The sequence below is a fragment of the Desmodus rotundus genome, chromosome 4 (assembly GCF_022682495.2).
Source record: "Desmodus rotundus isolate HL8 chromosome 4, HLdesRot8A.1, whole genome shotgun sequence".
In the NCBI taxonomy this organism is placed as follows: domain Eukaryota; kingdom Metazoa; phylum Chordata; class Mammalia; order Chiroptera; family Phyllostomidae; genus Desmodus; species Desmodus rotundus.
Genome location: NC_071390.1, coordinates 4,693,359 through 4,718,738, shown reverse-complemented (window position 1 = coordinate 4,718,738; position 25,380 = coordinate 4,693,359). Strand labels below are relative to the sequence as shown.

The following is a 25,380-nucleotide window of genomic DNA, read 5'->3' as shown; positions in this document are numbered from 1 at the left end:
AGGAGTCTTTTTTTTTTTTTCCCCTTTAAATCCTCACCCGAGTACATGCTCATTGATTTTTTTGTTTTTTAAGAGAGGGAGAGAAAGATCGATGTGAGAGAAATATCGATTGGCTGCATCTTACATGCACCCTGACTGGGGACCGAACTCACAACCCAGGCATGAGCCCTGACTGGGAATCAAATCCGCAACCTTTTGGTTCACAGGAATATGCTCCAAACAACTGAATCACACCGGCCAGGGCTTTGCTCCTCTTTTAAAGTAGCTATGATTTCATTTTTATTCAACTCCAAGAGATTATTTGACAGGACACTGCACATTCTCTCTCTCCCCAAGGCACAGGTGACTTTAAGACCACATTTTCTATTGCACAGCACAGCGTCTAATCAAATCTGTGGCTAGTCTCGAACTGTAAACTCGGCCATGGCAGGGTCGATCACTGCAAACCGTGCTTGTTCGTGAGTCAGGAGTTCGGGTTTACATTTATGTGACTCAGGCTGTTTCCGTGGTTTTGCCTATAATTGTCATTTCGTTGTAAGTGAGAACACTGAGGCTGAAAGACGCTAAATCAAACTGCCCAGTGTCCAAGTTAGTACACATTTTTCATTGACCTCTGCTATTTACTGTTTTCCCTACATTAGCATCAAAACGTGTTTTTCCCCTCTTACACCTAATTGTACGCTCACGCAACAGTGACAGTGGCCGCCTCCAAATGACTGTACTGCCCTCGTCTCTGTCGGTGCCCTTCAAGCCCTCACTAGTTGCGTGTTTTTCGTCAGTGTTGGGGGTCACGTGAAGCCGTTAGACTGTGCACTCCGTGAGGGGTTTTGTCGTCTTTCATTGTGGAAGTTCAGTGCTGACGGTAACCTGGCACATGGTAAGTGTGCAGTAAGGACTTACTGAAAGCGCTCTCTGGAATTTAAAAGTAAGAGCAATATATTACTTTCTTGAGAGTTAAATTACAGATCAGAGCATGCAGTATAGTAAAAATTTGTGGACACCTGAACAAAAACAATAGCTCCCTGGTTGGCAAGCCTCAATGGCGACCTTATTGGACGCATAACGTAGTTTAAAAAAAAGAATGTGCCCTTCAGAATCGATGGTTTTTATTTTACCTTCACTCACTTCTTTGCTGCTTGTGTGCAGATCCGAGCGTCTGACACGTATGTATTTGTGTGCGTATGTGTGTGCGCGCACAGAGTCTCTAGAGAACTTTCCATTGCTGTGGAGGCAGGTCTGTGGCAGCATGTTCTTTGTTCTTGTTTGAGAAACTCTTTGGTTCTCCTTCACTTTTGAAGGTTCGTTTCACAGGGTGTGGAATTCTAGGTTGGTGGTTTTTCTTCCAAACTTTAAAAATACTTCATTCCATCTCCCCCTGGCTGGCCTGGTTTCCGCGGGGGCATGGGAAGGCCCTCTGGACCCGCCCCTGTGGCGGCGGGCTCGCAGGCCCGCAGGCCTGCTGTGCGGGTTGAGTTGGGGACACTGCCTGGGAAGGGGGTCTGCTGGGGACTTTTTCTTCATCTTCGACTTCCTGTGGTTTGAATATGATATGTCTGGGTATAGTTTTTCTGATATTTTTTCCTCCTTGGTGTTTTTGAAGCTTCTTGGGTCTATGTTATGTTCTGACATTAATTTGGGCAAATTCCCAGTCATTATTATCTCAAATAATTTCTTCTGTTACTTTCATCGTGTTACATGTTACACTTTCTGTAGTTGTCCGGCAGTTCTTTGAAATTCTCTGTTCTTTTCTCCATCTGTGTTCTCTCTGTTTCCAGTCTTGGAAGTTTCTCTTGTCATGTCCTCGCGCGCAGGGATTCTGCCCTCAGCGACGTCAGTCTACGGAAGAGCCTGGCCGAGGCGTTGCTCGTCTTTGGCGGTGTCTCTGGTCTCTAGCCTTTCCTCTCGGTTCTGCATGGGTTCTCCATCTCCGCTGGCTCACACTGCCCGCCTGTTCCTGCGTGCTGTCTGCGCTACCCGTGACGGCCCTTGGCGTATTAATCATAGTTTTACATTTTAATAGTAAAATTTTAAAGCATTACTGCTGTGTTTTTATCTAAGAATGTTACAGTTTTAGCTTTTACATTTATGGTCTGTGATCCATTTTGAGCCGATTTTTATTTAAAGTGTGAGGTAATAAAGACCTAGTAAGATCAGTTTTGCATGTTGGTATGTAACTGTCTTCATACCATTTATTGAAAAGACTCTTGTTTTCCCCCATTCATTTGCCCTGAAACTTGTGTTGAAAATTATTTGCCCATAAAAATAAAGGTTTGTTTCTGGACTCTCTTCCCGTTGATCTGTCTTTGGCCAACATCAGACTCTCTTGATGATTTGTAGCTTTGTGGTGAGTTTAAAGATCAGGATGTAAATCTTTCAGCTTTGTACTTTGTTTTTCAGGATTCCTTTTGCTATTCTGAATCCTTTGGATTTCCGTATGAATTTCAGGATCCGTATTCATTTCTGCAAGAAAGTCCTCTGGGACTTGGTAGCGATTGCTTTAACACTCTAGGTTAAATCGGGAGAGCGTTACCAGGTTGATGACATTGCATCTTACAACCATGAACATGGAATTGAGTTTTGAATGTGAAACCGCTTTGTCATGTGTTCCTGGATTTGGTTTGGTTTTCTGTTCTTAATGAGCCCGGAAGTTCCAGAGTTTTAGGTCTGTGTGTGGTGGGCATGACTATTTTAAGATGCTTATTTTTAAGGTATGTCCTTTTGAACTTCCCTGTTCTGCAGTTGTCTTTGCGCAGTTTTGAGTACGCCATCATTTAATTTCCGGCAGACTCCGCGATCTCAGTTACAAAATGACTCTAGGCCCCGACCAAGGAACTTTCATCGTGCACACCTCTCAGTTCATGACAACTGTCTGTGTTTCGTGGCACTTCTCCTGGAACTTGTGGTGGCTCAGTTGGTGGACTGTCATTTCTTAGACTTGATCCCTGGTTGCGGTATCTGCGAACAGGCAGCTGATCGCTGTCTGTGTGTCTGTCTCTCTCTCTCTGTCTGTGGACCCCCTTGCTCCCCAGCAGTGAAAAAATGCCCTCGGGTGAGGATAAAGTCGGTGTGTTTTGTCATTGGTGCATTCCAGTGTACTTTCGTGTTTCTTAGGTAGGTTAAAAGAACAGTGTGTTGTATTTTTAAAACATTTGAAACTTAAGAGTCCTGGTTAAAAAGGTGTTGATTACCTGGAATAGAAAACTGTTCAGTATTTTGCAGATCAGCTAAGAGCTGACCCTGGGTGATAGTCACTTTTTGTGGAGCCCTCCATTAGCTCACTGTAGAGACACCTGGCGGCGCCCCCACCCCCCCACTTCTCTTCCTGCTGGAGCTTCTCAGCAGTGCCAACAGGTTTTTCCTGTCTTCTGCTTCTCTACCTAGAGTTCAGATCCATCAGAGTGCCAGGAGTTTTCATTCTTTGTACGAGGGTGAATGTGACGTTACAGGTTAAATGTCTTTCTTTACTTCAGAGGTCTTGGCTGGATCGTTTTGTAAGACAGTGAATCACAAATTTGAGCATAATTGTACCTGGTTTTGCCTAATTCTGTAATTGATAAAAAGAACACTAATTTTGTTTTTAGTAATTCAGTGTACCAAATGACCCATTGTTAAGCTGATTTTCAATCTTCATAACTTACTAGGCTGAAGTACTTAGAAGGGGTTTTAGTAGAAAGAAGGAATTGGTTTTGCAGATAACGTAGAGAAATTGTATTATTTAACGTACGAAATCTCAAGGAGGTGACTTGGATAATCTCAGGAACGCACGGGGCACTTCCAGTCTGTGGTGCGTGCCGTGACCAGGCAGGGAAAACCTCACGTTAATGGGGAAGTGGCGTGTCTTTGGTTGTATCCAGCATCTCAGGTGGTCTTGAGTGGGTTGTTTTTTGGAATCTGTAGACTAAGAGTAGACCATTGAAATTAACTCTTCTCATCACTAGTGTTTGAAATTTGATGAAAATTTAGTGGGCAGTGAGCCAAATTAAGTCTGAGGATATGTTAAAGATGGCTGTTAGCGAAGTGGAAGCATTTTTAATTTGAAAAATATGTTGGAAGGCAGGTAAAAATAATAAAATTATTAATTTTTGAAAGTGAATTGCCTAAAGGCTCCATTAAATAAATGATTGGAACATTACGTGTTGTTTATAGGTGTATTTTTTACTGTCTTGTTTTCTTAGGTTTTACACGCGTTGGAAAGACTGGGAATCATGGTATTCTCAGAGCTTTGGTTTACACTTTTCCTTGAGGGAAGAACAGTGGCAAGAAGACTGGGCGTTTATACTCTCTCTTGCCAGTCAGGTAAGAATGCTTCAAGGCGTGCTGCTGCCTTACGAAAGCAGAAAGCAAGCCCCGTGGTCTGAATCCCTGGGATTACCCGGGGAGGCCCTCTGGGTTCCGGTGGTGACTGCTGTTTGTTAAAGTAACTCTGTGACCTCACGACGGAGCGGGCAGAGCAGCGTGTTTCCCTGAGTGATCACACTGTCCAGGTGGAAGTTGTACTTCCGAACGAAGCACCTTGCAGGCAGTGCGTTGACAGGTCTCTTGACTGGAAGGTGGTCACAGGAGTCATCCCTTGCTGTCTGCGTCTCTTGTCCCCGAGCCCAGCACTTACCCTGATTGAAGGGTGCCCGTGCATAGACTGCAGATTTCTGGTAGTTTTATTGAACTCGGATATTTGAGGAATCACACACTTGTGTAGCTTGACAGTATTATTATTGTTTGTTTAAATGCACGCAGGTAGTGCGCCGGAGGGCAGCACTGTGGTTTGTGTGTTTTCCAGTGTGCGGTAATGTTTTAAAGAGAAATTGCTTCCTTCTGTTTTGTTCTGTGTAGCCCGGAGCAAGTCTGGAACAGACGCACGTTTTTGTCCTTGCACATATTCTTAGACGGCCAATCATAGTTTATGGAGTGAAGTATTACAAAAGTTTCCGGGGAGAAACCTTAGGGTACACTCGGTTTCAAGGTGAGCATTCCTCAAGAGCGCATTTGGTCTTTTTTAAATTAATGTGATGCAGTTTGCAGCCGTGTCCTGAAAGTCTGACTCTGATTTTCTTCCCTCTTTCCAGGTGTGTATTTGCCTTTGTTGTGGGAACAGAGTTTTTGTTGGAAAAGTCCAATTGCTCTGGGTTATACAAGAGGCCACTTCTCTGCTTTGGTTGCCATGGAAAATGACGGCTATGGCAACCGAGGTGCTGGTGCTAACCTGAACACCGACGACGACGTCACCATCACCTTTCTGCCTCTGGTTGACAGCGAAAGGAAGCTGCTCCACGTGCACTTTCTCTCTGCTCAGGAGGTGAGACGCGCTTCTCCTGTGAACTACGTGAGGCAGTGACGCTGCACCAGAGCCCAGCGCGGGGCGCAGACCGAGTCTGGAGTGTGGTTGTAGGAGCATCCCTTTCTGAAAGCCTGGTCAGGGCGCAGCGCAGGGCGTGCTGTGTGGGACAAAAGCACCCCCCCCCCCTCCGGAGGTGGGGAGTGCTGAGGAGAGAGAGTAAAAAGCAGGGTGAGGGGACAGGGAGGGTGAAAGGGAGACGGGGTTTGCGATTAAATAAGGTGGTGAGGGATGATGGCATCACTGAGGAAGTGAGACCGGAATCGAGAGCTGAAAGAGCAGCCAGTGACCCTTGCAGAATCTGGAGGAGACTGGGCAAGGAGGACCGAGGCTGCGGTGTGGGAATCACCACGGCCTTGTACAGCTTTCACTTTCTGCCCTGGGGGAGCGGGACGCCGACTGCCTGCTCCGTTGAGATGAGACACGTAGATGTCGGGGCAGGGGCACCAGTCTGCAGGTTCAGGGAGAAGGTGGTGAGAACGTGCGAAAGAACATCTCAGAAAACCCGTATTCTTATAAAATTATTGTTTCTTTATTTAATATGCTAGTAATCATTATAAAACTCTTAGGTGACATTAAGAAAGATTCTTAGACCATAATTTTTTGACTTTAGCCTGTAGGTAGTTTGCTGGGTAAACTCACCTTGTTGTATGTTTGAAGCTGTGACCTTTTTTTTAAGCCTTTTCTTTGCCAGGATTAGCCCATTAGACCCTTGTTTTCTGCTGTTACATGGTTACTAGGCGTTTTTTCCCTCAAGGTGTTTGAGTGAATTTCCCTATTGATATCTTTGTGTATCTGACCATAGGAAGCGGGTTTTCATTATCAAATTGAGGAGAGGTTGAAATCACGTTAAAACAGTTAGTCGCTTGGGCTCTTTTGTTTGTGCTCATGCCAGAAATGTTTCCTGTGAAGTCTCTGATCTGCTGTCTTTCCCCCTTTTCTGGCATTCTCCCGAAAGCTGGGCAACGAGGAGCAGCAGGAGAAACTGCTCAGGGAGTGGCTGGACTGCTGCGTGACGGAGGGCGGGGTGCTCGTCGCCATGCAGAAGAGCTCTCGGCGGCGGAGTCACCCCCTGGTCACGCACATGGTGGAGAAGTGGCTCGACCGCTACCGGCAGATCCGGCCGTGCACCTCCCTGTCTGATGGAGAGGAAGACGAAGATGATGAAGACGAATGAAAGAAACAAGCAGAAGACCAAGGTATCAGTTCTGTAGTGTGGTGTTCCAAGCAGCGTGCATGGCATGGAACTAGCGACCCAGCCGGACCTGCTCGGAGGGTCTCCCATCCACATTGGTGGAGACGGCGTGTCTGCCAAGCCAGGACACCGAGAACTTCGTTTGGACTAGTCTGTAAAAAACGCATTTCATTAAGACAGCACTCTTCCTTTCAAATCGTCAATCTGTCTATAAATGTAACGCATGTGGTTGTGCAAGAAGTTGTGTAATAGGAAAAGTTGTACCAGCATCTTCACATTACTGAGAAGTTTTTTCCAGCATGGGCACCTCCAAAAGCACATGGCAGAGGACTCTGTTCCTTGGAGATTTTTTTTTTAAAGTAGAACCTGGCATTCTACTTGCATCTTAAAAGATCCATTTTACATTGTCTCACTAGAGCTCCATAGAGATTTGGAAACTTTTTGTACAAATTCTCCACAGGAAAACGTAAAAATAAAAACAGGCTTATTTTATTAATAATTTAGTTCCTGTTGTGCCCAATAAAATCAAATCTTTAAGGAACAAACTACAAAGAAAGTAAGAATTTTTTATTGAGTGAACTTTACATAGTATCGCTCCCTTGTTTTGGTTTCTTTAAAAAAAAAAAATTTCTAGTATGCCCCTTTCAGTACTTAGGTATTTGTGTGGAAGAGCCCCTGAAATGGAGGGCTCTCTGCCAGACTCTGGGCAGCGGCCTCTCCGCGAGCAGGCCCTCCCCGGGCGCACGTCTGGGAGGCGCTGGGCCTGGGGGGCGGTGCTGCGCTCCTACACCGCCTCGCGCGGGCTCCTGGCAGTCTTGCTGTTTTAGCGTCAGCTCTGCTTTCAGCAAATTGTGTTAGAAAGGCATGCCTGTGCTTGGGCTAATTGGGAGTATCAGTTCAGTACAGAATAAAGATTTAAAAATGCAGTAAGGTGGTAAATGCATTGTATTAATGAATTCCTCAGTGAGTATTCTGAGAATTTTTGCATGTTGGTTAATTGTGGCCATTCTTATTTAAAGTTAAAACTGTAATCTTAAATAGAAAGACTTTTTATGAGAAGTATCATTTGACCTTCAGGTATGCGTTCATTCAGTACGGGCAGAGTTCCGACCTGTCTGGGGAACACACAGGCTCGGTGTCCCGACGAGCACTTTGTACAAGGCCGCTGACACAGCAGAGTTTGGAGAGAAGGCCCGCACATGCGCGCCCGCACACGCTTCTTCCCTGGGATGCAAAGGCTGTGAAAACTTAAATATTGGCTTCTCATTTTCTTATAAGTCCCGTTAGAGGACACTGGAACGTGCACAGCCTTACCTTTGATTTTGATTACTAGACACAGAAGATGGCCTGGAGGCGTCCGGTCACCTCCTGTGTTCGCCAGAGTGGAAGGCCCCTTCCGCTGCATGCTGAAACTTGCAGGAAAAACTTTGCGATTTGATTCCACGTAAACAAGTTTTGATACATCATAATGTAAATGTTACTGTTCCAAGTGGTTAATATTTTCTTACAAATTGATTTTCTGCGATTTGCTCTGATTTTGGTCCATAATTAAGGTTTGTTTTGTTTTTTGAGCAGGCTGCCTTTCTGACTCCTTAGTGTGTAGCACGCCTATAAGCTTTCCTCCACGTGTAGGCGTGATTCTGCAGCGGGCAGGGAACTCGTAGTTGCTGTGTGAGCAGAAACGACCTTCCCAGTTGCAGAAGCCCGCCCTGTCTGAGGGAAAGCATCTCATCAGCCAGCCACCGTGGCTCACACGAAGCCAGGGCTGCCAGAGGGCCCCGGGCCCAGGGCCCGGCCTGCCGAGCGTTGTTTTCCCCGAGGTGCCTCTACTTATTTATGATCAGTGGCCCTGACCACAGCTCGGTTAACAGGTACAGCATTCTTCCCTGTGGGAAAGAGTATAGATCGCATATCTTAGGCTCCAGACACAGACGGGGCTTTAAATGGTTTTCACAGCTGACTGGCTGGTGAAGGCCAACATTTTCGGTAAATCAATGCTATGTTACGCTCTTGAACTATTAAACAGCCATATTTGTTGTCCCAAGACAGAGTATGTAGTCCTTCCCTAAAGGTTACAGTGTGACCAGGTGACGGATGTGTATGTCTTTGGGTTGACTGGACAGTAAGTAGCAACCGCGTGGACTTACTGTGCTAGCTCTGTACAGGGAGACTTGCGGTGTGGTGGTTTCTGTCCTAAGCCAAGTCCAGGTGCACCGTGGATTTGGACCTGCCTCTTTGTTGACTCTGAGGCTCACGGTGTCGCAGACTTCCCATTAGGGAGCACCGCTGTCCACAGGCAGCAAGGGGGCTCCTTCTGTGCACCCGTCACTCCGCGCGGATTGCCCGTTTGGCCGCGGTCACGAAGATGGCGCTGCGCTTGCCCTTCTGCTCCCGGAGGGCTAGGTCAGTGATTGTGCGCTTCATCACCAGCCTGGCCAGGTTTTCAGTGTGACCTGTCACATGGCAGAGCTGTGATGGGACCACCTTAACATGAGCCAGGAGGCTGATGATTCCAGATGCCATGACTTCTGATTTAATGGCATGAGGAGGGCGAGGAAGGGGTCAGAGGGAGTGCGGTATGGGGACTGTCGGATGCACTGGACACCTGGGGACACCGCTGGTACGAGGGCTCAGTGCCATTTCATGAGGAAGATCCACTATGTCAGCTTGAAAGTCACCGACAGATGGAAGTGGCCGATGTCAATCATTTTGCAACGTTTCTTTGTAAATATTGTTTTAAAAAAGTTTGAGATTCACTTTCCTGCATTAATGCTTGAGCCAGGCGATTTGCCTTTGGGTAAATTAAAATGAGAACTCTAAAACATAACCCACTCTGTTTCTTGAACTCTAACCTGTCTCATCTTAAGAGCGGCGCTGTTTGCTAGCGGCGGGCTTAGTTTGAGACGGGAGGTGATCGGCAGCGCTCTGGAGTCTGGTCTCGGCACAGGCGGGTGGGAGGGAGTAGTGCATGTGTGAGCCCTGGAGTGACAAGAGCTGAGACTGGCTGCGTGAAAATGCAGTTGCCTTTGAACATCTCAAGTAGAGGACTTTACATTGGTGAGATGTACTTGAGTTTCAGGACAGAAATTTTTATTACCTTTTATTGAAAACTGCACTGAACGCTAAATGTCCACCTTTACAATAAACAAATACAGTAACGGTAACTCACACTAAAACAAAACATTTCCGATAGCCATTATTTTTCTGTTGGGACAGTTTTAAAGGTTTTTGTCACAAAAACAGGAATGTACCTATACAAAGGCTCAAAATAGGCCATCTTTTAAACAAAAAGGCGATGATTCACAAAAGACTATGAATATAACATGTAACTAGTTGATACAAATCTAATAGGATTTGTTAAAATCAGTCACATCTAATAACACACCTGAAGTGTTCTTGTATAAAATATCACGTGAAGAAAAGAAGACTTTATCAATGTCTAAAAAAGTGGGTTTGTTCATAGACAATCTGACAAGTTACCATAAAAAGTGTTTCCTGAGACATAAGGAAATGCAACATTATTCTTCTTGAACTCTTTTAGTTCAAGACTTTCCACTCAATAAAATAGCTGAGGATCTGAACTGAGAAAATATATTTGAGTACAAACAGCTTGTGAAACTTAATACTTTTTTTTTTTTTTTTTTTGCATCATTAGAGGGTATATTACTGAACTCACAGCCAACTCGCCCGCTTAGCGTGCAGTTCAGACGGGAGCCTTCTCTGTGCAGGAACCGCCACTGGCTGCAGCCCTGTGCCTGCAGCTGAGCCGACACAGGCAGACAAGCTTCCCGGCAGCAGCAGCAGCAACCAGCCCCTGTGGACCATAGTCACAGGGTGGGGGGATCACCTCTTAATTTTTATTTGGATGGTTGGGAACTCTCGACGCAACATTCTCTATAGCAAGGTGTTCAGGGCCTGCTGTGCCCAAGGGACTGATAAAGGAAAAAGATCTGTTTATTCTTTGTGATTTGATGCACAGATGAAAAACTTAACACACAATAACAGAAGTTGGTCGTTAATAAATCACATCCTAGTCTTTCAGGGCCTCCATAAGTAGAAGGCGTCTTCCGTTTTCCTACGTCTCAGCTTCCAGCTCTTCTGTAGTTTTAACACTGCAACGTCACTGGTGCGCATGTCCAGAGTCAGCTAAAAAGAACGCACGTTCCTTTTCTCTTAGTTCATCTATATTTCACTGTCTCTTGGTCCCAGGTTTATCTGACCTTTTGTCATCCTCTGCTATTGCTCGTTGGGGTGCTCTCGACTGTCCCCGTGTTTTGTGGGCTGGTTGGGAGAGGGTGCTTGGGAAGGGTGGGCCACTGTGGGGAGGTTGTGAGTCACCGGGATGCCTCCGGGGATGATCCCTTCCATGGCAGCAGGAAGTCCACCCGGGGCCACGCCCACGATGCCTGGTGGGTATCTAAGGAACACAGAGAAGGGGCAGGTAAGTCCAGGGTCGACGTGGTCCCGCTCTGGCTCTGCCTGCGTGTGGTCTTTTTTTATGGATGGGATACCCATCATCCTTCCTACCCCAAGGCAAGGAATAAACTTGTGTGAGGTCTGAAAGCTCAAGCACCTGAGTAGCTGCTCCTCACGCTACCTGAGGGGTCTGCCCTGCATTTGGAAAACGGTTTGTATGAAGTTTTCATTAGTTACACTCACAGATCGAACGATTTCCCAACTGACAGCACAGAATCCTCTTGAGCACTCAACGTGGCTGCCTAGGCCAGGTAGGCCTGTACTTGCTTGGCCCAAGGTAAGCCATGGTCAAGAGCATCAGGGAACCTGCCCTGGAGGCACGAGCTGCTGAGTGCGTGAGGACGTGCCACAGGGCAGGTACGCACAGTGAGACTTGGTGCTGTCGGGAGCTGTGGAGTGACCCTCCGGTGTCAAGGTGAAGGAGGACTCTGAAGGGAGGAGCCCTCCCTGTGAGCCCTGCAGGCACAAGCTGTGCTGCAGGGGACCATGGAGCCTTGGTCTGTGCGAAGGAACAGTTAGGGTGTGGCCCTTCACCCTGTGGAGGTCTCGGCCAACACTGCCTTGGCTGGTGTGGCTCAGTGGACTGAGCACCAGCCTACAAACCAAAATGTCACTGGTTTGACTCCGGGTCAGGGCACATGCCTGGGTTGTGGGGCCACCCACAGGCCCCCAGTTGCGGGCATGTGAGAGGCAACCAATTGATGCATCTCCCCCTCTCCCTCTTCCCTTCTCTAAAATACAAATAAAATCTTAAAAAAAAACCAGTGTAGGTTGCATGTATCCAAGAGATACATCCATTACTAGTATGTGCTGAATGCAAAAATAAAAACACTGCAAATCTGCGTTATACTTATATAATAAAATACATATTTTTATTTATCTTCATTACAATCTAGAAGAAATTAAAGAAATATAAAAACATTAAGAAAAAATTTTCTTTTCAAATAACGGAAACATGGATATTGCTAAAAAATACAACCAAAAGATGTCTTTAATCAGAATCTTCAATGGCTGGCTTTGCAAAACGCTTGTAACAGTCAACACAGACAATGCCGCCGTGCTCGAGGCATGAATACTTTTTACAACACTTGCAAAAGTATCTTGACAAGCGATTTGTTTTGGATGCAGAGCACCTAACACACCTTTTTCTTTTTCTGCTGGTCGAGGGAGCTGTATCTATGTCGTCAGAATTTCCTTCGAAGCTAGTCCTGACCTTGAACCTATGCACCCAATATATTTAAGGAAAGAGTTTGCATTCGTTTCTCAGATCAGCCGTGACCTACGCAGGGTTACAGGGGCGGGGAGGCCAGGGCTGCTCACTGCACACCCTACCTCCCTACCTACAGGGTGCACAGCAACCCCCACCCCTGGCCCCCCAAGAGTGGCCCGGCCCAACCCGTGATCGTTCCACTTCCTGCTGGGGGTTAAGGGCGTAGCTCCTCCTCTATGGGGCCCAGCGGTGTTGAGGGAAGAGAACCCTGGAAAACGACCACGAATGAAACTCCCTGGTCGACCACCAGAGGATTCAAATTGGAAAACAAAATCACCGACAGTCTCAATCTTCCCCAGTAAAACCCTCTGTCTCTGAAGTGGCTTCAGAATGGAGTGTGGTTCCGTGTACGGTGCTCACCTGTCGCTTCCCCGAGTTGCTCCCGCCCTCTGCCCCTGGGCTCAGACCCGCCCTCCCCTCACCTGTAGGTGGCACCGTTGAGCTCCGGGTGAATTGCTTGCTGATCTATTACTGACCAGGGCGCAGTTGTGACAAAGAATTCCTTGTTCACACAGTTTCTTAAGCTTTCTGGGATGCGACCTGGAATTAGATGACTGAAATCAACGATATGTAGTTAAGACGGCAATGGATTAAACAGAACTTTGCACTGAAAGAAATCTGAGTAAAGTCAGTGTCACTCTAATGGAGGTCTGGCCCTTTGGTTGTCCCCGAATAGAGTGCTCCAGAGCCCCAAGCCCTGAGCTCTTCCACACCGGCCTTTTGGCAAGGTGGAAGGAGCCTCCTGCTCCCTGGGGGGAGGGCCACCCTGCCCCATTCATAACGGTTCCCCTAGCTGGTCCCGAAGGAAACGGGTCTCCTACATTTAGTTTGGGATGTGCATAAACAGGGTTCAGCTCTTTCAAGACTCCCGTCAACTGGAAACCCAGTTCCTGTCCCCAGCGAGACCCGTAGCCCCTGGGCATCTGCTACCCAGGTGAGGGGTGGATCACCTGTGATAGCCCGGCGGATCTCTGTGGCTGCGGCCTCCCTCATCTCCAGTGATGCCTGTTCACTGTACCAGGCTGTGTGGGGCGTGCAGATGAGATTCGGTGCATCTTTCAAGGGACCCTGAGCAAAGCTACAGGAAGGAGTATACAGATATACAGGGCGTGAGAGGAGCCCACCGCAAACACCCCCCGCCCCTGCCCCGCCCCGGGCCTGCTTGTCCTCGGGGCTTGGCTGGGCAGACGGTGGCCAGGCACTGAACAACACTCTGGTAAAACCGTTCTGTAATCAGTGCCAGGAGTAATCGGGGACTCAGAAGAAGAATGGTTAGTTCTATGGAGGGCCAGCCTGCCTATGAGCAGAACCAATAGGCCAGGGTACACCTGAGGCTGCACACAGGCAAACCGATCCTCCCGTCTCTGTTAACTTTTGGGGCCCTTCCAGCCCTTCTACGGTTAGAACACACCCTAGCCCTTAGTACAACTGGGTCCTACCTAGGACCTGTGAGTCTGGGGAAGTGCCCCTGGGGCAGGTGTGAACCCAGAACTGGGGCTGCAGACCCCGCCACCTGCCAGGCCCACCTGAAAGGCTCCGATTCGTGCACGTCGAGGGCTGCTCCTCGTATCCTGCCCTCCTTGAGGGCCTGGGCTAAGGCTTTCTCGTCCACCAGCCCACCGCGGGCCGCGTTCACCAGGAACGCGCCTTGCCTCATCTGTGGGAGGAAGGCAAGGCTGGGTAAGCGGAGGCTGAGGCAGCAGGCAGCCGTAGACCAGGGGTTCTGCAGGCCTGGCTGTTCACGTGCGGAGTCTCTGTGACCGCTGAAGGCCAGGTCGGTGTCTGCGGATCCGAGACGGAAGCACATGGTGGCAAGGCTGGGCCTGGCCTGTCTCTTCTTGAAGGCCAGGCCTGAACAGATAGGGCGGGCCATGGGCCAGCTCTAGTCCCTTCCTGCTCAACAGGGCTCACCCCACCTAAGGGACCTCACCTAGCTCCTCACTGATCCCATCTCAAGGGACTTTCTTCCTTGCTCCCTGGGCATGTCCACGGACCATTTCCCAGCCCCTTTCTCATCTGCTACAAGTCGCCAGGGTCTGCGGGCATCTAGCAGAACTTACCTGCTTTATAGTGAAGTCGTTGATGAGGTGGTGATTATGCTCGTTGAGACTGCAGTGCAAGGAGACGCAGTCGCTCTGGTAGAGTAAGTCCTGCAGGGTGTAGACCCTCTGTACACCCAGGGACCGCTCCACCCCATCCTGTAAGTAGGGGTCGTAAAAGATGACGCTGAATCCAAAGGCCTTGGCTCGGACAGCGACCGCCTGCCCCGTGCGACCTGTGCAGAGAGAGCGTCCTGGTGAGCAAGTGCGCAGCCCCTCCTGCCACGCTTGGGCTCCGGGTGCCAGGCCTTGCATGGTGCCCCAGGCCTGCGGCCTCCATTACTGCTGGGAGCCCAAGCCTGCACTTGGTGCTCCTGAGGCCACCGCCAGAGGAACTGTGTGCTGCAGGCTTGGTGCTCCTAGACTGGCACTCTCCAGGTCTGTCTGCAGCCAAGCTTCCAGAGCTTGCCACGTCTAGGCCAGAGTTGCTTTCTAGTAAACTCTACATGCATTGATTGGGTGCCTCTCACATGCCCCCTACTGGGGACCTGGCCCGCAACCTAGGCGTATGCCCTGACCGGGAATTGAACTGGTGAAATTCCGGGTTTGCAGACTGGTGCTCAATCCAGTGAAGCCATGCCAGCCAGGGCTGGGCTTCGTTTCTTTACGGAGCACCAGTTTACTCGCAGAAAAGAGTGCAATGACCTGACCCTATGGTCCGGCCTGAGCACGAAGTGCTGTAGGAAACCGCTGGGGTGGAGGGTGGCAGTGTGGGAATGCTCAGGGGTGCGGGCTGGGCCCTGACCCGCAAGTGGAGCCTTGCGCCCCTCTGGCCTGCAGCCGGGGCCTCCAGCAAACAAGAAACCAGTGTCACCACCCAGGACACAAAGGTCTCCCTGACTCCGAAGGTGGCCACCGTGTACACCAACCCTGGGCCCCAGGGATGGCCCTGTGGGGTCCTAGCACCACCTGCAGCTTGAAAACAAAAAGCTTTGATGCTTGAAAAGGGGCTGATTTAGGAAGAACACAGAATAAACCTTCCTCTAGAACCAGGACTCAGATGAGCAGGGAGGGAGGAACAAGGCAACGCGGGACTGCCCCAAACAGCAAGCAGCAGCAGTGAGAGGCTGCCTAGGACCCTGCCTTCCTGAGCAGGTAGCAAGGAGCAGGTAGCAAGGAGACGCCAGTCAGCGTGCACAGGTAATCGGGACGGTGGTAGGAGCAACTTGCAGGGATGGCTGGACTCAGAAGCCACCGAAACAAGTGCCCTGCCACATGGCTGGGCCATTCAGCCTAAGGCTCCTGCTGAAGTTGAACGCATGAAGTTCTAAGAACCATCTAACTCAGACACTTCCTAGAGCCCAAGGAAACCTAAGCATCCAGCAGAGGGCGCTGTGGACCCCACAACACCCTGCCTGCCTGCCTGCCTTACAGTCCCCACAGGGAACTCTTGAAGCCCGATTTCCTGAGTGTGATCACCCCTGCTGCCTGGGTTCTTAAACTCTGACCGAGAGCCGGGAAGATGTGCACCCTGGAGGAGACCCGGGTGCTTCTGACCCTCAGGTACCTGGAGACAGCCCAGAGCGGAGGGCTGAGCGTCAGCTTGGGAGCCTTCTGAAGGCCAGGCCAGCCCTTCTGCTCCATTCCCACTCACAGATCAGGAAGCAGGCAGTGGGGTCAAGTGCTTTCCTGAAGGTCACTGAGCTCCCTACCACATGGAATGTCGGGGCCCTACTCGAGCTTGTGCTGCCAACAGCAGATGCCTTGGGGCTTCCCACCTTCCCTTGGAAACCTGCCCTGAGCCTCCCAGAGCCACCAGCTGCCCCCAGAAGAGCTCTTCCGGCCCCCACTCGCAGGTGAGCTCTCCAAGCTGATTACCTAGGGGCACCACCCCGTGACTCTACCCTTCAGCGAGGCCTGCCGTCACTCCAGCCCAGCACGTGAGGCCTCTGGGCGCTGGGCCTTAGCTCTGCTCAACCACCAGGCCCTGTTGTAGTCTGAGCCTGCCTGTCTCTCCACAAAGCACCTCCCTGCCGCTGCACCTCCCGCTGAGCCCTCCCCACTCCTCTGGAAGCAGCCTTGACCCCGACCTGCCCCCCCCCCCGCCCCCCTGCCAACCTGTCACATGCACTCCCTTGGGGACCCTCCACTCCCAGGGAAGGGCCACCCCTGCAGGTGGGGGAACAGGGCAGAGCGGGCACGTACCAAAGCCAATGAGGCCAAGGGTCTCCCCGCGAATGCGGGCTGCTCCTGAGGCGACCTCCCGGATCTGCTCGACGCTCTGCACCCGTGTGCCTTCCCGCAGCGCCTGGTAGAGCCATGTGTTCCTCCGGTACAGGTTGAGGACATGGCAGACAGTGGAATCGGCCGTCTCCTCCACCGCTGCTGATGGGATGTTGCACACGGCGATCCCTGGAGAGGGCAAGGGCCTAGGATGAGACCCCCCCCACCAAGTTCTGCGGGGAGCCAAGGGCCCACCCACCTGGCTGAGGGATGACGTTGCAGCAGAACTGGGGCATGTGGCGAGGCAGATCAGTCAGGGTCTCAGGCCTGCCTGCTGGTCACCAGAGGACACAGACCCCCTGGTTCTAACACCCAGGGACCCCCACTCCACTTCCGTTCAGGGTTTGGCTCACCCCCGGTCCCCAGTGACCCCATGTCCTGCCCACCCTATACTTGCAGACCCGTCCCTGGGAAGGGAGCAGTGGCTGGCCAGAGGGGCAGGGCCAGCCCAGACTGCTGGGAGCGGGTGTGCAGGCCCCCGATGGGCTGTGGGAGCCTCTTGCAGGGCAGGGCATCCCCCAGGACCCTTCCCGGGCTGGCTACGGGACAGAGGATTTTATTTTGTGGCACTTAACCAGTGTGACAGGGCAAATTGTTAGAACTCGTTTTTAAAAAGGGAAAGGTGTCAGAACTGACACCTGCACCCCAACACTGGCCCCCGAGCCCAGCCCCATGGTGCCTCTGGCTCGTGTGCTCTCATGGTGCCTGCCTGGCCTGCGGTCTGAGAGGGGCTTTTGGGACCAAGGGCAGCAGGGTCAGGGCAAGCACCAGGCTCTGTGCAAGGAAGAGATGGATGGCTGTCCTGCATGGGTGGCTCTGACTGAGGGGCTGCCAGGGGACAGCGGGAGTCGGGGCAGGAAGGGTGGGCACTGACCTGCCACACAGGAGTGCAGGCTGTGGACAGTCCTCCCACACCTGCTGAGGGCACAGGGTCCTCACCAGGGATGGGGGCCTGGCCAGCCGGGCAGCTTTCTGGGGTACGCGGTGTCCGGAAAGCATGAGACCTAGCTGAAAGGCTCCCTTTCATTGCCAGACCCAGGGCCACGGGGGGGGCGCCAAGGGACGTGGGGCCAGGCCCCAGTAAGACAGCCCTGCAGTCCTCCATCTGCTCGCGGTGGGGGTGGGCAGGGAGCCCCAGGGGCAGGAAGCAGGGCCACCCTTCCTAGCCTGGCACTGCCACCCCAGGAGGGTTGCCCGAGGTCCAGGGTCTCCGTGACTGACCCCTCAGGAAGACAGGCAGCTCAGAGAGTCCCAGTGCCCACGAGCACGCCATCCCACCTGGCCACCGAGACTGGGCCACTGAGACTGGGTAGGGGACACGCGCTGAATGACACCTAGGCCGACAGACCCCTTGGGCTATGAGGCCGAAGCCTCGCAGACCACCCGCACTGTGGCCACCTCTGTTAGTAATGACTGACCACAGGCTGGGCCGGACTAGAAGCCGTGGGATGCAGTGCCGTTGTCCAGACAGAAGCAGGGAACAGGAGCCTGGAACAACCTTTAGGTGGCCAGGGTGACTTCCATTCTTCCAAGGGGCTCAGCTGCCTGGCTGGAGCCTAGCAGGCGGGTCTGAGCTGCATGCTTGGGCCCGGAGCCGAGAGCAGACAACAACGGACGAGAGAGCCCAGGCCCAGTGCTCACATGGAGAGCGGAGGCCAAAGATAGGGGGCAGGATGGCTGGCATCACCAGGACCGCCTGCCCTGATGGACCACACCTTCCTCCAGAAACCTCGCAGCCTGGGGCACCCTCTGCAGGTCGAGCTTTCTAGACCCTTCTCAAGGTTAGTAGTCGTGGTCTACCTCCAGGGTGGTTCCCCAAATGCCACAGGACAGTGGTGCCCTTGGCCCTGAGGCCTGAGCCCTAAAGCAGCTCAGCCGCTGCTTCTGGCAGTGCCTTTGCCCTTTGTTGTGACCCCTTCTGCACGGGACAGAAGGGAACAGACTGGACCCCAACAAAGCATCTTGCTAGGAAGGCTCAGGGAATGAGCGTGTGTGCCGGCTGGCACCCTCGGCCCTGGCTCCTCCAGGCCCTCAGCCTCCTCCCCCACCTCTCCACTACAGACGGGAAGACCCGCCGCGCCCTCCCACCACACTGGGTGCGGGCGAGGCTCGGCCTGGGCCCTCACAGGGCCCGCAGCCGCAGCCGCGCTGTCTGCCCTCTAGAAGGGCGCTGCCCCAGCACTCTGAGAGGTGGCCTGGGGACAGAGGACGGCTGGACAAGGGCAGGTTTCCTTCCCCAGCTCCCACTTCTGAAAGCTGTCCTTCAAGCGGCCCGCAGGTGCCTCTGAGCAGCTCCCTTCCCGGGTGGGACTGGGATCAATGAAAGCGCTGCTGCCGACACCCCTGCTGCATTTTTCTGTGCCTTCCGGACTCTGGGGCTCCTCACCGGGGACGAGCACCTCCCAACCCCCATGGAAAGTGTGGCCGCCCCCCCTCCAGGAACGGTGGGAGTGTGCGGGGGACCACGCCCGTGGACGCCTTCCCCAGCCTGTCCAGCCGCCACCTGTTGCTTCTGGATTCAGGATTGCAGCTTTGCGAAGGGCACAAAGGACATTTATCTTCAAACACACAGCACTCTTGTTGGTGCCAGAGAAAAACGGGGCATTTTGGTCTGTATCAGACACAAAGTCTCCCACCCTCCCAAGCTTCCCTGTTGCAACGAGGGACTTAGAGCACCACCGAGGCTGGAAGCAGATGCCTGGGCAGGGGTGGGAGCCCCCCTCCCCCGCCCTCATAAGGAGTCTGTGGTCGATGACCCCAGCTGGGTGGGGGGGACCCCCGTGGGGGATGAGCCTCCCGCTTCCTCCTCTGGGTTCCCGGGCACCTGCTCAGAGCTCAGCGCGCCGGCGGCACCGAGGAGAAATCAGGCCAGACTCAGCACCACCCAGAGAGGCCTCGTTGGCCGGAGCCCGGCCCTGCAGACTCATTCCAGTCAGTGTGTATGTGTGTGTGTGGGGGGCGGGGTGGCGCGCGCGATAGGACACTAGCCGCCTAAAGAAACCTTGAACCCATTCAAAACCCCAGGCTGACTTCAGGAGAGGACGCTGGGGCCTGCTGCATCCTCTTGGCCAAAAAGGTGGCAGGCGGGTGCTCTCAGGGGTCACGCTCAGGTATGACGCTAAGTCGGCTGTGCAAGCATCACACATGTCCAGCCTGCCCACGGAGCACGGGGCCCCCTGGGGCCTCAGCACGGCCTGACTGGGGGCTGTAAAGGCCTGGGCTCCTCGCCCTTCTGAGGCGCCCTCAGCAGCCGCAGGCCTTCAGGGCACCGCAGGCCCACCAGGCAGTGCTCGGTCTCGCACGCCCAGGCGGGGGCTGCGGTACCGCCACACCAGGGGGTCACAGTGGCCAGAGGGGACTGTCTAGGGCCTTTCGCCCCTCCCACAGAGAGGACAGCCCAGGACCCCCACTGCCAGTGACCCTGGGCATGGACAGCAGCTGGGGGTGCTGCTGGGGGTGGCCTACCTGATGACCTGGGCAGGTTCCTTGGGAAGGCAGCACCACCCAGGACCAGAGGGGAGCCAGAGGCAGGGCCTCCCAGCCCAGGGGCCCGGAGTTGTGCACCCAGCATGGGTGTTCCCAGGGGTGGGTGCGGGCCAGATGCCACCCTGTGGGCACTCCAAGGGTCCCCTCTGCAGGGAAGGGTTGCTCCACCCAGCCCGGAGGCGCAGGCCCCTGGGCAGTGCGCCCCCTCCCAACAGCCACCGTCCCGCAGCCAGGGCGGCGGCTCTGCGGTCCGCCCGCACACAGCCCCGCCAGCCGCGTACGCACCCAGCTCGCCAGCAGCCTTGATGTCGACGTTGTCGTAGCCGCTGCCTATCCGCACGATCACTCTCAGGGCCTTGAACTTCTCCAGGTCCTCCCTGGTGAGGGTGATGGTGTGGTACATCATGGCGCCCACGGCTTCATTCAGCACCTGCCACGGGCGAGCAGAGCACAGGCTGGGGGCCCAGCCCACGCCCGCCGGCGAGTGCCTACTGGGGATATGGTTGTGGGGTGGGGTGGAGAAGCGGGACAGAGGGGGTGACGTTTGGAGGAAGGTGAGGCAGGGACTAGCCAGGGCATGTGGAGGGCAGGAACAGGGACCCTACCTTCTCGTGGATCTCCTGCGTGGACTGCGCGTCACAGAAGGCCACGGTGGCCAGGTCCTTCAGGATGGGCATCTCCACGGTGCAGTCTCTGCCGTCCAGCAGCGCCACCAGGGGCCGGGGGTGCAGGGGGCCGTTCATGATCTGGGGGCGGATACCTGTGGGAGCAGGAGGGGTCAGCGGGCAGGCAACTGCCCGGAGCCACACACCGGCCCATGAGGAAGCCCCGCCCCAAACGCCCACACACTGTGGGTCTGCAGGATACCAGCTGCTGCCTGCCTATTCCTGGGGCCAACAGTGAGCCCGCGAAGCTCGAGGGGTGCACCCTCCCGCCTTGCTGCCCCGGGCACACAGACCACAGCTCACGTTGGAGCTGCTGGGAAAAGTGTGGGACACGCCAAGGAGACAGTGGTCCAGCTGGGGGCCTGGGCCTGGACAAGTGACAGCACAGTGGCAAACAGCCCATGTGGAACTTGGGCCATGGAGCCTGTTCAAGGCCATAGCTGTGGCTGCTGCAAGGGACCACTCAGTGGCTGCCTACCCGCCCCTGGGCCACAACCAAGGCCCAAGACCTTCGGGGACATGAGTGGGCCGGGCCCCCGCCTCACCTGCACCACTGCCCTCCAAACAGGAAATGGGATGAAATGGGACGGGAGGGCCACTTCAGGTGCCCAGACTGCCCTGGCGGAAGTGGCACGGGGCCCATTTCTGTCCCGGGGCTCCGCCCCGCAGGGTGGTGGAGCAGGCGCGTCTGAGGGCTCGCAGGGGACGTGGGGAAGGGGGAGAATGCACGGAACCTCTCCAGAGGCCAGAGACAGCAGTGCTCCCAGGTACGGGGGGGCCAGTCCGAACAGCCACCTAACGTGGGGAGGGCCGGTCCTGCCCACACCCGCCCAAGTGCAGATTCTCCAGGGTCTCTGTGCAGACCAGGGTGGTGGCCAGGGCATCTGCCCTCTGCCCTCTGGGTACACCCCGGGGTGCACGGCCCAGCAGGCAGCGTGGGCCCTGGCCACTCTCCTCAGTGAGAAGCAGCATTTTCCCGTCCACACTGCCCCATTCAGAGTCACACACCGGCAGGCCTTGGGCTCTGCGGGCCCCTCCTGACCTCCAGCCCCACGTTGCATCGCGACGCATCCCCCGGCCATGTGGGAACCAGGCCTGGGCTTCAGGAGGGGCAGTGGCTCTGAGATGGCCAGGACAGGGCAACTCCGTTTCTCTCATCTGATCGGAAACGTCTAGTGCCACAGAGGACCACTGAGAACAGGTGGCCTTCCACGCCCTCATGCTGCCAGGGGTCGGGGCAAACTCCGACTGTGTCAGCCGGGCTCAGCCTGCCTCGTCTCCTTCCTCCCGTCCACGTCCTCGTCCACGGTGGCCAGCTGGCCCTTGCGTGACCACATGGCGGTGGGCGCCCCTGGCAGATGTGTAAGGAGCCACACTCATCTGCGTGGCCACTGCCTCTCACCCTCCCTACCCCTGGGCAGGTTCGGCTCCTGGCGGCCCCCAGAGGCGTGAGGGTCTGGTCCTGACTGAGCAGCTGGGTTCGTCCCCACATGCTGGAGAAAGACATGAGAGGACCCCATCTGGAGCCGTGGCCCTGAGGTGCCCCCCACCCCAACCGTGGCCACAGCTGCAAGGCCCCCAGACAACCGTCTCTGTGGACATGGATTAGAGAAAAGGCTGTTGTTCTGGCCTCAGAAGAAGGAGGGCGGGGTGGCTGGGGGGCAGAGACCACCTTGGTCCCTCCCTGCTCCCCAGGACCCGGATGCCCAAAGCAGAGGTCCAGGGCAGCTGAGCCCCAATATCCCCTGTACTGGGGAATGGGCGCCTTCACCTCAAGCCTGTTTTTACAAGCCCTCACCCCCTACGGCCAGTCTGTCCCATGCGAGGCCCGGGGTGGGGTAGGGGCTGTGCACCAAGACCAGGGCGAGGTCTTCAGACAGGACTCTTAGGCCCCTCCCCCTGACCCGAGGGAAGTGAGGAGCAGTTACACCGTGCCTTGGAACCGGGTGCCCGCCACGCCCTGCCCCTCCCCGGACCCACAGAATAAAGTCCCTACTTCCGCCAAGGAAACGGTGAGCCAGCCTTTCCCACCCACCACACTCTTCCTCCTCCACACACCGAAAAGCCCGGATACTCCTTCCACAGGGTGAGGAGCACCCCGACTTGACTCCCTGGGGCACTGGCAGGAGGTTAATTGGACAATGCTCGCAGAGTTCATGGTCACAATAAGAAACCCAAGTTGTGACTTGAAAAGCAACCACACAGCTAAACAATGGGAGCCACCCAAGGCCACCCGCAGAGGCTGAGGGGCTGCACCAGAAGATGCCCACCCACAGCATCAGTGCGCATCCTGTTACCTGGGAAACAAAACTCCAGGTTGCCTAGCAATCGCCTCTCTCCCCAAAGACCAGGCCAGGCAAGAAGAACAGTGGGGGCTGGTCCACAAGATTGGGGGGTGGCCCGCCCACCCGAAGCCCCAGTGTTAGATACTGGACGCTGGGCAGGAAGCAGAGATGCGGAAGGTGCCCTTCAGAGGGGCTCGCACGGGGGAGGGCTGCTGAGCACCAACAGCTGGGCGGGTGGTGGGGCTGAGCAGGGGTCGCATTCCTGTGTGAGGCAGGTACAGGGGCCCAGGGTGGGGCTGCTGAGGACTGAGCTTTTAGGGGGCCACATGAGATCCCCAGCATGGAGGATAAGAGAGAGCTTAGCTGGGCCGCCACCACAGTTTGCTTCTATTAAGAAGGGACCAAGCTCCACATGCGCCCCAGTCTCCGGAGGGACGCCCACCCGCACACAGTACATCCAGTCACAGCCTAGCCAGCCCGCCTAGAACCCACCGCCTCTGCGGTCCTGCTGGAGTCAGAGGCAGAAGGGCCCAGGGGTCCCCAAGAGATGCCAGGGAGATGAAGCTGCAGATGGGCTCTCCGTCTCGTCTCATGCCGACTGACAGCTTCGGTGCTTCCGACGGGCCAAAGTTTCAGGGTACTAAGGTGTGACCGACACTGGGTTAGGGTCCACACAGCCAGGAGGCCAGTGGAGACAGCTCAGGGGCGGGGCCCCAGGCCCGGGTGTGTGCCAAGGCGCAGTGCTGAATGAGAAGTCACTAAAAACGGAGGGTGGTAATCAAAAGCCAGACGACCAATTACTAGACATTGCTCACCCCCAAGACAAACTCCATGAACCCCAAGACTGACAAGAATCCCACAGTGTCACTCTTCTTCCCCTTTCAGCCAGGGAGACCGCACACTGCAGCAAGAAACACCAGAGGAGTGAATGACGGCAGCCGCCTCACGGTGCCAGGACACCTGCCGATGGGGGTCGCTGGGCCCTGGTGGCCCACTGGAAGTGACTATCCCTTCCGACAGGATCCCCAGCGGTGAACTTGCCCCACCCCATCCTTTACAGAACTCCAGCTGCACTTGGACTTGTCCAGCAGTAACCGTGCAGGGCAGAAAGCTCGGGACAACCCTGAAGCCATCACAGGCTGGTTTCAGGCTCTCATCTGCCTAAGCAGGGCCAGGCTCGGCCCACAGGATGGGACGCAGCGCCTGCTCCAGGCCAGCTCCGTGTCCCTCCATGGGCCTGGCCCTGCTGGGGGCTGTTGCCGCTCACGCACTACTGTGAGATTTTAGAGACTCAGTGGGAAACAAAGACAGCAGCCAGGTCCCGTGGCTGGAGTGTCGCTATGTGGCCGTGGTCTGGGGCACAGCAGGTCCAAAGGGCTCCCAGACCCCAAGGGGAAAGGGAAGGCCCCAGGGAGGCACCCGGACTTTGCAGGCCTTCTAGCCTCGATGCTGCCATGCTGCCATCCCCAGGTAGCACCACCAGCTTTCCCCCGGGAGCTGCTGCTCCCCTGAGCAGCGGACTGAGGGGAAAGGTAGATTCGGCCACCCAAAGCCGCCCCGCGGTGTGTGTGAGGCCCACTTCCCGGCCTCCCTGGACACCAGCACCTCTCACTGGAGGGCTGCACTCCAGCCTAGTGGTCTCGCTCGGTTTCTGTTGCTGGGGACTTGGGACCTGAACTGCCCCAGGATAGATCTTGATGCTTTCAGCATTTCAGAAATGGAGCACTTTCACCCCAAAGCAATGTGGCTACAATAATCATGCATGGGTGAGAGGCCTTAAAAAAAAAAAAAAGCGGATTCTACCAAAGCACCGGGACACCGCAGCTGTCTTGAGACACCCAGGCCGGGCTGCCCAGGACTGCAGGGTGACAGGCACACGCATGACTGCTCCACCCGTGCAGGGTCACCTCCCTGTTCACCCAGAGGGCTGGCCAGGTATGCTGGGGCTGCCCCTATAGGACTCCACAGGCCACGGTCAGAGAGGCTGGGAACACTGAGGGCAGAGCTCCCGCCAAGGCAGCCGAGCCCGAGTCAGCCTCACTGGGGTGGGCCGGCCGGGGAAGATACAGGACAGAAAGCAGCGCCCCGAGTACGCTCCACAGGGGCCTGGGGTAGGAGGAGGTGGCACATGGCCGTCCTCAGAGCCCCGGGGTCCAGAGTTGGCGGGACGGACACAGACCCACACCCATAGCCTGGCCCTCCCACGAGTCTGACCACGTCACGTCTCCAAGACCCCAAGAACTGCTCCCCTTTAAGTGCAGCTGCCCCCTAATTCCAAGGCCCCTTCCTGCAGCGCAGTCCAGACCCGCCCCTCTCCAGGGACTGGGCTCTGAAGTCTCGACCCAGACT

The 25,380-nt window shown here is 54.6% G+C and overlaps 2 protein-coding genes across 8 annotated transcripts in view; one reads left to right on the top strand and one right to left on the bottom strand.

Moving 5' to 3' along the window:
• ZRANB1 (zinc finger RANBP2-type containing 1) overlaps positions 1-9,354 on the top strand; it is a 50,097-nt gene extending 40,743 nt beyond the window's left edge. For both annotated transcript variants that reach the window (XM_053922506.1, XM_053922507.2), the window contains 4 exons: positions 4,176-4,296; positions 4,831-4,960; positions 5,064-5,293; positions 6,291-9,354. In XM_053922506.1, the coding sequence (XP_053778481.1) occupies positions 4,176-4,296; positions 4,831-4,960; positions 5,064-5,293; positions 6,291-6,509 (700 nt within the window). In that variant the 3' untranslated portion in view covers positions 6,510-9,354. The remainder of the gene's footprint in view (positions 1-4,175; positions 4,297-4,830; positions 4,961-5,063; positions 5,294-6,290) is intronic.
• A 1,109-nt stretch (positions 9,355-10,463) lies between these two features.
• Positions 10,464-25,380, bottom strand: part of CTBP2 (C-terminal binding protein 2) — a 134,387-nt gene continuing 119,470 nt past the window's right edge. For 3 of the 6 annotated variants that reach the window (XM_053922503.2, XM_053922504.1, XM_045191647.3), the window contains 8 exons: positions 20,687-20,841; positions 20,367-20,511; positions 16,518-16,724; positions 14,334-14,548; positions 13,800-13,930; positions 13,224-13,351; positions 12,696-12,813; positions 10,464-10,944 (listed from right to left, as the gene is read on the bottom strand). In XM_053922503.2, the coding sequence (XP_053778478.1) occupies positions 10,764-10,944; positions 12,696-12,813; positions 13,224-13,351; positions 13,800-13,930; positions 14,334-14,548; positions 16,518-16,724; positions 20,367-20,511; positions 20,687-20,841 (1,280 nt within the window). In that variant the 3' untranslated portion in view covers positions 10,464-10,763. The other 3 variants (XM_045191646.3, XM_045191648.3, XM_045191649.3) reach the window with 3 other exon arrangements.